At 41.8% G+C, this 12,377-nt stretch overlaps 1 protein-coding gene across 2 annotated transcripts; it reads left to right on the top strand.

Moving 5' to 3' along the window:
- The first annotated feature begins 1,956 nt into the window (after positions 1 to 1,956).
- LOC129848871 (zinc finger protein ZFP2-like) lies at positions 1,957 to 10,027 on the top strand. Of its 2 annotated transcripts, none has more exons than XM_055915965.1 (3): positions 1,957 to 3,024; positions 6,542 to 6,746; positions 7,165 to 10,027. In XM_055915965.1, exons 2-3 carry the CDS (start codon positions 6,548 to 6,550, stop codon positions 8,586 to 8,588), a joined length of 1,623 nt encoding a protein of 540 aa, XP_055771940.1. In that variant the 5' UTR covers positions 1,957 to 3,024; positions 6,542 to 6,547; the 3' UTR covers positions 8,589 to 10,027. The 2 variants fall into 2 exon arrangements, with proteins under 2 accessions (XP_055771940.1, XP_055771941.1); XM_055915966.1 differs by having other exon boundaries at positions 5,801 to 6,746.
- Positions 10,028 to 12,377: the final 2,350 nt, after the last annotated feature.

Raw genomic sequence — 12,377 nt, 5'->3', positions numbered from 1 at the left:
AGCCATGCTGTGTTCCTGCCATACTGTGTTGTCATGTGTTGCTGCCATGCTGTGTTGTCATGTGTTGCTGCCATGCTGTGCTGCCATGCTGTGTTGTCATGTGTTGCTGCATTGCTGTGTTGCTGCCATGCTGTGTTGTCATGTGTTGCTGCCATGCTGTGTTGTCATGTGTTGCTGCATTGCTGTGTTGTCATGTGTTGCTGCATTGCTGTGTTGTCATGTGTTGCTGCCATGCTGTGTTGTCAGGTGTTGCTGCATTGCTGTGTTGTCATGTGTTGCTGCCATGCTGTGTTGTCATGTGTTGCTGCCATGCTGTGTTGTCATGTGTTGCTGCCACGCTGTGTTGTTGTCTTAGATCTCTCTTTGTGTAGTGTTGTCTCTATTGTCATGATGTGTGTTTTGTCCTATATTTTAATTTAATTTATTTTTATTTTTAATCACAGCTCCCGTCCCCGCAGGAGGCCTTTTGCCTTTTGGTAGGCCGTCATTGTAAATAAGAATTCGTTCTAAACTGACTTGCCTCGTTAAATAAATACAGATTGAAATACAGGTATGATTTAAATCTACATGCATTCTACAATTGCTTAAGTCATTGTCATATCATTGTAATTATGCCGTGATGTCATTTCATATTTCCTATGTTCCTCTTTTTTTATTCTGTGTCATTCACAGACGTGGGGCCAAAGTGCACCGCAGTCTGTAGAGAATCTCCACGAGATGCTACAAGACCACGAGCTGCTACAAGACCACGAGCTGCTACAAGACCACGAGCTGCTACAAGACCACGAGATGCTACAAGACCACGAGATGCTACAAGACCACGAGCTGCTACAAGACCACGAGCTGCTACAAGACCACGAGATGCTACAAGACCACGAGATGCTACAAGACCACGAGCTGGTTCAGTTGCTGCAGATTCAGCTGAACATCATGGCAGACAAGTGCAAAGTCATCCTGCAGCTTCTCCACATCTTCCAGAGCAGACGCCCCGTGACGACAAAGATCTTTCACTATTTAGAGGACTTGCAGATGAATATTGTAGCAAACAAATAACTACAGAATGAGGCTTGTTTGCACTACTTTAACCCAGTTGACAACTTGCCCTTTGCTGTGAAAACAAAATATGTTGAGCACTGTTGAAGAGGCATACAGCAATGCAGAGGGGAAAAACGTACAAAGTACATGTGAGATGGACAGCCTGCCATGGAGGTCCTCCAAGAAGTTAGGGTGTTTGATCAACGTCACATTGTGTTTATGGTTGAGAGTGTCCAGCTACAAGGCTCTTCCAGGCTTCAGTAAGGTACCACGAGATGAACTAGATGCCTTCTTGACCAATGTAGGGCCAGCAGCACTGAGAGCCACAGTGAGATGGGGTTGTCAATTTGGATATCTTCTGGGATGGCCTTCAAGAGAGACTTCCTGTGCTGAGCACCCTGGCCAAACGCTACAAACATGCAGTCTCAAACTTGGCTGATGCTGAGCGAAGCAACAGTGTCTACAAGCTTGTGTTGCCCAGCCGTAGGCGATCAACCTCTAACAACAACCTACGAGCCTTGGTCTTCATGTACCACAACCAACGACTCCGCAGTGGAGCAATTGATATGGAGGAGGATCAATCAATCAATCAAATGTATTTAAAGAGCCCTTCTTACATCAGCTGATACCACAAAGTGCTGTACAGAATCCCAGCCTAAAACCCCAAACAGCAAGCAATGCAGGTGTAGAAGCATGGTGGCTAGGATAAACTCCCTAGAAAGGCCAGAACATAGGAAGAAACCTAGAGAGGAACCAGGCTATGAGGGGTGGCCTGTCCTCTTCTGGCTGTGCCGGATGGAGATTATAACAGAACATGGCCAAGATGTTCAAATGTTCATAGATGACCAGCAGGGTCAAATAATAATATGATTACATTGAGATATAGGCCTAGATGAGCCTGGCACTTAGTCACCCCCCCCCCCCCCCCTACCTCTCATGATGTTCAGAAAATGAGCTGTGTTTGTTTTCAAAAAAGCACTTTGTCTCTAACTGTTTTCATGGAAGATGAACTTGAGATATAATATGTCTTAATTGCAGATTCGACCCCAGGTGTTTCTTTTGTCCTAGTTTAATATTGTTTAGTACCTACACATTATGGCGGCATTTTGTTATGTTGGAACTCTGAGCTTCCACCCCTTTCTTTGTTCAGAAAAAGAGCTGTTTGTTCAGGAAAGTTTGAGTACTTTAAATGTTTCTAATTGTTTTTGTATTATGTATTCTGCTTAAAATCTTCAAAACTGATCACATATGACTTTTTATTGCTTTATATGAAATTAACGTGAGAAAAAAATATCACAAAATGTATCAAAAAGAATGTCGCGAAATCCTGTATTATGTTGGTAGATTGTCTTTATTGATGTCAGTATAGTCACTTTAAATACTTCAAATAATGCCACTTTAATGTTTACATATCTTACATTACTCATCTCATATATGTATATACTGTATTTTATACTATCTATTGCATCTTGCCTATGCCTCTCGGTCATCCATATATTTATATGTAAATATTCTTATTCCATCCCTTTAGATTTGTGGAATTGTTAGATGACTTGTTAGATATTACTGCACTGTCGGAACTAGAAGCCAAGCATTTCGCTACACTGGCATTAACATCTGCTAACCACGTGTGACCCATACAATGGATTTGATAGTAACATGATGATAAAGGATAACAGATGCTATACACTGTTGTAATAATATAACATCACACTGCTGATAGAAATATAATGTAATGATAGCTGTCTTGTTTTGGTTGAGAAATCTATTTTCGTTTGACGGAAAGAAGTCAGGCAAAACAAAGGCCGGTAAAACATGCACAATGACTACGCTGATACGACACTCACGAACATTTCCTGCAGCATCTCATAATCCAGACCAAACTCACTCGGGAAAGTGGATACGTTTTTCCCCGCTTCCTTTACGAGACCTCACCATTTCCTAAAGTTATTTTCAGCCAAACAATTAGCTACAGGAAATCAGTTCCAGGTAACCTATTGCTAATTATTATTATTTGTTTTAATGATGCTTGTAGCACGGTCTGTAAACCAACGCATTCAATGATGAAACGGAAGTTATTGCCGCGGCCTGGCTTTGTTGTTATCCTAGCTAGCCAGCCGTTAGCTAGCTAGCAACACATCTCCCGTCCAACCCGTTTGTGTAGCTAGCTAACTAACATGCTAACTTTATTTTAGGGTCACGGTTGAAGTGTAACTTTTATTTCATAGTTAGCCAGCTGTCGTGTCATCGTGCGTAAAATGACTGTTGCGAGGAATTAGCTAACCGGCTGCTCATTGTTTAGCCACAGGCCTTTTGGTAGGCCGTCATTGCAGATAAGAATTTGTTAACTGATTTGCCTAGTTAAATAAAACAGATGTTTGGTTTAGCTATTTAGGTAACCAGCTAGCATAACTAGCAGGACTAACCGTTGCTAAACTAACGTTTACAGGTGTTGTGCCGAAAATCACCCCCCTGCCAGAATTCAGCCCCCCCTAATGCGTGAACGCACGCGCACGCACGCAATTTTACATTTTCTTGCCTGCCGAAAAGAAATTAGCCTTGCCGAAACCCCCCCTTCTAATTTCCTTAATTTTGTGTCTAGAGTCAAATACTTCCAGTGGCAAACACTACTGGTCAACATGAGCCACCAAAATACTTTATATAGAACAAACTTCGCGTCAGGATATGCAACCGGAATTAATAATTATTGTATGTGTGTTATATTAAACAGAGAGGGAGTAAACGTGATCAGAAATCTCAACAAGGAAGCAAATCGCAGCAATGAAGAATTGAGTGCGTCCGCGTTCACGCGAAGGGGGGGGTTCTGGCAGGGGGGACATTTTCGGCACAACACCAGCTACCAGTTTATGCAAACGTCGAATCCCAATGCTTCGAACACACCTACAGTGATATTGCGCAAAATGGTGCGCAGCAACAGTTCAGCCTTCAGCTACCATTTCTGCCAAGCCGTCCAGGCATACACTTTTATGTATATCAATTCAACGAATGCACTGCCTATGCAAAGCAATGCTGTAAAGCAGGGGTGTCAAACTCATTCCATGGAGGGCCTAGTGTCTGCAGGTTTTTGGGTTTTCCTTTCAATTAAGCCCTAGACAACCAGGTGTGGGGAGTTCCTAACTAATTAGTGATGTTAATTCATCAATCAAGTACAAGGGAGGAGCGAAAACCCGCAGACACTCGGCCCTCCGTGGAATGAGTTTGACACCTGTGCTGTAAAGCAAGAACAGTGTCCCTATGGAAATGAATGAATGTACTTCTGGTGTACCAAAATACAATGATACTGTCGGTGTGATCAAGGTGTAACACTTTTTCAAGCAAATTAAGAAGGAATATCGACATAACTTGTAGCGACATAAGAAACAAAATTCCATCAAAATAATAAAATGCAGTTGTGAAACAGGCAAGAATAAGGAAGTACTTCCGGGTCAAGGATCTTTTGGAATCCTTCAGAATAAGAGTCCCGTCATGGATATACTGACAAGATGCATGTCTTTCCGCCCTAATAATGGGAGTAGTTGTCCACAAAGCTGCACGGTGGGCTGTCTAGCTTCCCCCTATCCTTTCTTTGAATTGGTTGATACATCTCATTATTGTAATCCTTTTTTGAATATTTGATGAGGGTTGTTGACGCCAACCGCCTGTATTCAACGGAGCGAGATGGATCAAATCAAATGTTATTGGTCACATACACATGGTTAGCAAATGTTAATGCAAGTGTAGCGAAATGCTTGTGCTTGCAGTTCCGCCATTCCAGTAATATCTAACAAGTAATCTAACAATTCCATAACAACTACCCAATACACACAAATCTAAAATCTAAGTAAAGAAATGGAATTAGAATATATGCATATAAAGATATGGTAAAGTCTGTATGTAGGTAGCAGCCTCTCTGTGTTAGTGATGTTTAATAGACTGATGGCCTTGAGATAAAAGCAATTTTTTAGTCTCTCGGTCCCAACTTTGATGCACCTGTACTGACCTCGCCTTCTGGATGGTAGCGGGGTGAACAGGCAGTGGCTTGGGTGGTTGTTGTCCTTGATTATCTTTTTGGCCTTCCTGTGACATCGGGTGTGGGAGGTGTCCTGGAGGGCTGGTAGTTTGCCCCCACGATGATGCGTTGTGCAGACCACACCACCCTCTGGAGAGCCCTAGCGTCATGCCGTGAACATGCATGGCCATCTCGAGACAATGTTTTTTCTAAAAGTTGTGTGTCACGCATGTCACGTGTCCTACTTATATCAGTACACTCGTAACCACTTAAGGATGACGCAACTTCTTTTCGATCAAGTAAACCTTGTGTAGAAAATAAGCCATGACTTTTTTTGTTTACCAAAATTGACACTCTCATTGACCTCCATACAAAACTCTCTGCTTGGTGGGCAAAACGAGAAAACGCCACCTGCTGGAGGGAGACAGATTTGCAGCCGAGTTGGTCCTCTCTCTTCCTCTTCCTCTCTGTGTATATATTGTAAATAAAAGTATTTCTATAAGATATTATGTGATTTCTTTGTTTATTTGTTTATTTTTTCCAGACTAAAGGGTCAACAATGTGTTCTGTGTGTAGTCCTATTAATTATTGTCCACAATTATCAATATATTTTATACTAGTTATCATACAAAGAATAATTAAAATATTTATATAAAATATTATTTATTTGTACATTTTTTCAAGTCTAAATGGTCAACAATGTGTGTACTCCTATAATTTATTGCACCTTACACAATTATGTACGTTGTGCTGCAGTGTCCATTCTACCCAGGAACACTTCTAGTTTCCAAGTCCAATGAGTTTACACCCACAGGAGCGTCTCTTTTTTCGTAATTGAATCGCAATTGGATATCTCGAAATTGGCGAGGAAAAGGAGGTAAAATACACACACAAAAAAACAATTCTAAACTACTTTTAACAATTTCCACTGAAAATTATACGAAAACAGTGCAGATTGACCGTTTTTGCTGTTTGGTGCTGTCGTTGTTCCCAAACTTTGTAGAATTTTCTGTTGGAAATTGTTCAAAATAGTCCTTGTGCTCCATGGAGTTGTATGGTTTGTTTAACTTTGCATTCATTGGTTTTTCATACATTTTAAAGTGACAACTCTGTGTCTACATCACTCTGTTACCTTGGAATTGCCCCTAATTCTAACACAAGAAAATGCTTGTCTTGCCTAATAGCCTATAGGCGAATGTTTGAATAGGCTCCTGAGGATGGGGTGTTAATTTCAATCACTGAGTGTATCATATATTAGTAATGAATTTGAACTGAATATGCTTGTACTCAACAGCCAGTGTTTTTCTTCACTTATGGCCTTATCTGACTGACTGTTGTCGTCAATCCTATATTTATTTTATGGAAAAAGGTTTCCTGCTGGACGGGATGTGTTGTCAGCTAGCTTAGATACATTTTTGTTTTCTGGAGCTATACCACGACATAGGTTTGTGAAAATCACCTTGAACTCGTTGGGTCTCCTCTTTTACATCTATCCAGCCTACCATGTTTGAACCGGGTTCCGGTTGTGGTGTTCCAGCCCAGAGAAGCTCACAGCGGGGTCCAGAGTTGGTGTCAGTGACGCTGGGGGACTGCAGTCAAACAGTGGAACTCAATGTGATTGTCAAGGAGGAGGGAGAGGGGAGAGAAATCAATGAGGGGGAGGAGGAAGAGAGAGAGGAGGACAGGGACTCTGTTGACTCAGGTAAATTCAGGCTAACAACCTCTTTGGTTCAGAGAGTTGAACAACCCAAAATAGCTATTGATTTTCTGGTTCATTAAGAAATGTAAATATATGTTTATGGTTGTTGAATAAAATGTTAATTCAGAATATTTAGGCAAGTTAGCTGGCAAACTCATTGATTCTGCTTTGTAGTATAACCCTCAGCAGTCTGATGGCTTATAAGAGGGAAAGCGAGTGCCCCCAAAAGATGGCTACCGACCATTGCGCAATGCATTGTAATTTGACAATGGCGGCATTATCTATGTGCAATGCAACAAGCCCCTTGCAAAAGTATTTCTTTCAATACACTGTTAATCCTAATTAATGTTGAATCCTGCATTAAGCTAAAATACTTTGTTCCTCTGTCTTTCTTACCCTATATCTGTTCATATTCTTACAGCAGAGAGCCCAATCCCAGACTCAGTCAACGAACCCAGTTCCACAGCATCAATACTACCTGGTTGTGGGAGTTACCCCAGTCCTCAATGTGGAAAGTGTTTCAGTCGAGCAGGAGACCTGAAGACTCATCAGAGATCCCACAGTGGAGAGAAGCCTGCCAGTACTTTCAATGTGATTGTCAAAGAGGAGGAGGATGAAAAGGATATCGATGTTCAGAAGGTAAAGAGAGAAGTTAAGGAAGAGCAGGAAACTAGTAGTGTAGTTGACCCAGATACATCAAGACTATCTGCTCGTGGTCGATTCCCCTGCCATCAGTGTGGGAAGAGTTTCCGTTCCTCAGGTAATCTAAAGAATCATCAAAGAGTACACACTCCAGAGAAACCATTTCACTGTGCCACATGTGGGAAGAGTTTCCGGGAAAAATTCAACCTCACGGGACATGAGAAGGTGCATAGTGGGGAGAAGCCTTACCACTGCACCCAGTGTGGGAAAAGCTTCAATCGTTCTGGAAGTCTTAAGGAACATCAAAGAGTACATACAGGGGAGAAGCCTTATCACTGCTCTCTTTGTCAGAAGAGTTTTAGTCAGCCAGGAAATCTTAAGAAACATCAGAGAATACATACAGGGGAGAAGCCTTACCGTTGCTTTCTGTGCGGAAATAGTTTTGGTTTCGCTGGAAACCTAAAGAATCATCAGAGAGCACACTGTGGAGAGAAGCCTTACCACTGCTCTCAGTGTGGTGAGGGATTCCCTGAACTAAAAAGTCTTAAAAGTCATCAGAAAATACATATTGGAGAGACGCCTGCCTCTACTTTCAATGTGATTGTCAAAGAGGAGAAGGATGAGAAGACAATTGATGAGATGGAAATGAGAGAAGTTGAAGAGGAGGACAATAGGGGTGTAGTTGACCCAGATACATCAAGACTGCCTGATCGTTACATCTGTCCTCAATGTGGAAAGAGTTTCAGTACCTCAAGTAATCTTAAGAATCATCAAAGAGTACACACTGGAGAGAAACCTTTCCTCTGCTCCCAATGTGGGAGGAGTTTCAGTGAGAAAGTAAACCTTAAGAGACACGAACTAGTACATAGTGGAGAGAAGCCTTACCACTGTACCACATGTGGGAAGAGCTTCAATCATTCAGGAAGCCTTACAAATCACCAGAGAATTCATACAGGGGAGAAACCTTACCACTGCTCACTGTGCGGAAATAATTTTCGTTTTGCTGGAGACCTAAAGAATCATCAGAGATCACACAGTGGAGAGAAGCCTTACCACTGCTCTCAGTGTGGAGAGGGATTCACTCAGCTAAGAAGTCTAAAAAGTCATGAGAGAATATCCATTGGAGGGAAGCCTGCCTGTGCTTTCAATGTGATTGTCCAAGAAGAGAAAGAAGTTGAGGGAGAGGAGAGTGATGTGAAATAAAGGTGAAGTGAGGATCATAAGCAACTCTATAGGTATTGAAATTCACACCTAACCTTGCAATTGTGTCTTTTGTGACAACATGGTCATGGGCAGCACCATTTAGGACTATCTTCATCTTCTTTTACTTCTATGACTGTATTGGAAGTTCACAAATAGGCCTGTATACTGGGGCTGAGTCTATATAGGCCTGTATACTGGGCTGAGTCTGTATATAGTATACACTGGGGCAGAGTCTGTATATAGTATATACTGGGGGCTGAGTCTATATATAGTATATACTGGGGAAGAGTCTATATATAGTATATACTGGGGCTGAGTGTCCCAAAAGGCATGTCCCAAATGGTGCCCTATTCCCTCTGTTGTGCACTACATTTGACCATGGGCCCTATTCTGTAGTGCACTGCATTTGACCTTGGGCCCTATTCTGTGGTGCACTACATTTGACGATGGGCCCTATTCTATAGTGCACAACATTTGTCCATGGGCCCTATGGGCTATTCCATTGAATACAAAATAAATCCATAGACTCCAGTAGAATTCAGTTGTGGATATTTTTTATACATGTTTCAACTCAGTAGAAGGGCTGGTTTGTATTGACATCAAGTCTATTGTTATGTCATGATCTGGATGGAACCGGTGTTATTTAGAATATTGTTCTGTTCCGGAACAGTATAGATCCCTTTTGTTGTCAGTTCTGGTTCTGTTCCTTGAAATTCCGGTTTTCTTTTCTGTTCCCTGAACTGGTTCCAACCCCTGGTTTAGAATGTTGTTAAGTATCCATTAATTAAATAATAAATGCTAACAAACTGTAATCTTCTTCTTCATTGAAGTTGGATGATGTTGGTAGATTGTCTTTATTCGTGAAAAGTCAGTATTGTATCATGGTGATGATAAATCACAAGAATAAAAGATGCCGTACAATAATTGTTGGAATAATATAACATCATACTGCAGGCCTGTGTGGGATTATCTACTTTACGCACAGTCTCTTCTCTACTCGTTCATCTGCCCAGAGAAGAGGCTACACCGGAGAATGTTTGTGAAGAATAAAGAGTGGTGCTCGTTTAATAAAGTTAGACCAAAACTGAATCAATGTAGGCTGAGTTTACACAGGCAGCCAAGATCTGATGGGAAAAAATGTCATGTGATTGGTAAAAAGACCAATGAATGGAGAAAAATAAACTCATTTGGGCTGCCTGTGTAAATGCAGCCATAATGACAGTATTTTACATTTGTTCTCACCCTCCTTTCACATTTCTCAACGTGAATTAAAACATATCTAATTCTTCAAGTCTTAGATCTTTGAGTTATGTACAGTGTTATTTTGAAGTAGCCTACGGTGTTGTGAATGATGTACAGTGAATGAATTTTAGAGCATATGGTGTTAAAGAACTAGCCTGTCTTTTGTTTCAATAAAAGCACGTGGCCTATTGCCCATAGTGGCTCGCGTTGTTGAGTTTTGACGACATGGCATGAGAGAAAAATGCGATCATTCACAAAATCATCCAACTCAATCTCATTTTCCAACAAAAATAACAGCTAAAAGACCGTACTAAACACTTTCCAAATGTTTTATACGAAAGTGGTTGGGAAATTGTTTTTCACTCCATGCAACGTTGTGCTGGAACACAAGAGAACATCGACAATCAACAGTCAATTAGGGTGGTCGGCACTCTACTCTCCCAAGTCTGTCTATGGAGAGCGCTGCTCAAAGCGCTGAGTGCAATTTGTCAGCTTTGCCGTATTTAACTTAATATGTATGACGAAAGCACAGTCTTTCTGCATTTAAAAAGAAATGGTAATACCGTTTTAAAAGTGCATATCATCCACAATACTCTATTTTTACGTTTTCTGTTCTTCATCTCCCTTTTTCCTTTCAGAAAAAATTCACAATCAAGTATTTTGAAGACAACAAAAATCGATGCTCAAATTGAAAGCCTTGATCAGCTTTGAATCTATTTGGTTTGTGTGAGAGAGAATGTGAGTGGGAATGGGAGGTGCATCTTGTGTTGATAGCAAGCCCCAAGGCTGAAGGAGAGGAGAGGTGTGTGTGAGTGGAATGTGTGAGTGGATAAGTGACTCACATCATGAATCTGATAGGGAGTGCTTTCCACAAACCTTTTAATCAGCTGAACACATTCATGCTAAGTTTTTTCGCAGATGTTTTACCAGACGGGCACGCAAAAGAAGATACCTTACCTTCCTCGCCAACAAACTGGCAGGACGGAAGAGAGCGACTATGGCTCCCAATCCATGTGCAACACGCTGGAACTCATGATTCTCAGCAGTGCAGTACCACTCAGAGCAGTATGGCCTCTACAATGGGTCCATGCTGTGTTGTCATGTGTTGCAGCCATGCTGTGTTGCTGCCATGCTGTGTTGTCATGTGTTGCTGCCATGCTGTGTTGTCATGTGTTGCTGCCATGCTGTGTTGTCATGTGTTGCTGCATTGCTGTGTTGTCATGTGTTGCTGCCATGCTGTGTTGTCATGTGTTGCTACCATGCTGTGTTGTCATGTGTTGCTGCCATGCTGTGTTGTTGTCTTAGATCTCTCTTTGTGTCGTGTTGTCTCTATTGTCATGATGTGTGTTTTGTCCTATATTTTAATTTAATTTATTTTTATTTTTAATCACAGCTCCCGTCCCCGCAGGAGGCCTTTTGCCTTTTGGTAGGCCGTCATTGTGAATAAGAATTCGTTCTAAACTGACTATCCTCGTTAAATAAAGGTTAAATAAATAGAGATGGAAATACAGGTATGATTTAAATCTACATGCATTCTACAATTGCTTAAGTCATTGTCATATCATTGTAATTATGCCGTGATGTCATTTCATATTTCCTATGTTCCTCTTTTTTTCCATGCCATTCACAGACGTGTGGCCAAAGTGCACCGCAGTCTGTAGAGAAACTCCACGAGATGCTACAAGACCTACAAGACCACGAGCTGCTACAAGAACACGAGATGCTACAAGACCACGAGCTGCTACACGAGCTGGTTCAGTTGCTGCAGATTCAGCTGAACATCATGGCAGACAAGTGCAAAGTCATCCTGCAGCTTCTCCACATCTTCCAGAGCAGACGCCCCGTGACGACAAAGATCTTTCACTATTGAGAGGACTTGCAGATGAATATTGTAGCAAACAAATAACTACAGAATGATGCTTATTTCAGTAAGGTACCACCAATGTAGGACCAGCAGCACTGAGAGCCACAGTGAGATGGGGTGGTGGATTTGGAAAGCTTCTGGAATGGTCTTCAAGAGAGACTTCCTGTGCTGAGCACTCTGACCAAACGCTACAAAGATGCAGTCTCAAATTCAGCTGATGCTGAGAGAAGCAACAGTGTCTACAAACTTGTGTTGCCCAGCCGTAGGCGATCAACCTCTAACAACAACCTACGAGCCTTGGTCTTCATGTACCACAACCAACAACTCTGCAGTGGAGCAATTGATATGGAGGAGGATCAATCAATCAATCAAATGTATTTAAAGAGCCCTTCTTACATCAGCTGATACCATAAAGTGCTGTACAGAATCCCAGCCTAAAACACCAAACAGCAAGCAATGCAGGTGTAGCACGGTGGCTAGGAAAAACTCCCTAGAAAGGCCAGAACCTAGGAAGAAACCTAGAGAGGAACCAGACTATGAGGGGTGGCTAGTCCTCTTCTGGCTGTGCCGGGTGGAGATTGTAACAGAACATGGCCAAGATGTTCAAATGTTCACAGATGACCAGCAGGGTCAAATAATAATATGATTACATTGAGATATAGGCCTAGATGAGCCTGGCCCTT

Source organism: Salvelinus fontinalis, unplaced genomic scaffold (genome assembly GCF_029448725.1).
Source record: "Salvelinus fontinalis isolate EN_2023a unplaced genomic scaffold, ASM2944872v1 scaffold_1248, whole genome shotgun sequence".
NCBI classification, from domain to species: Eukaryota; Metazoa; Chordata; class Actinopteri; order Salmoniformes; family Salmonidae; genus Salvelinus; species Salvelinus fontinalis.
The sequence above is the reverse complement of the archived record's forward strand: the minus strand, read 5'-3'. Positions and strand labels throughout refer to the sequence as shown.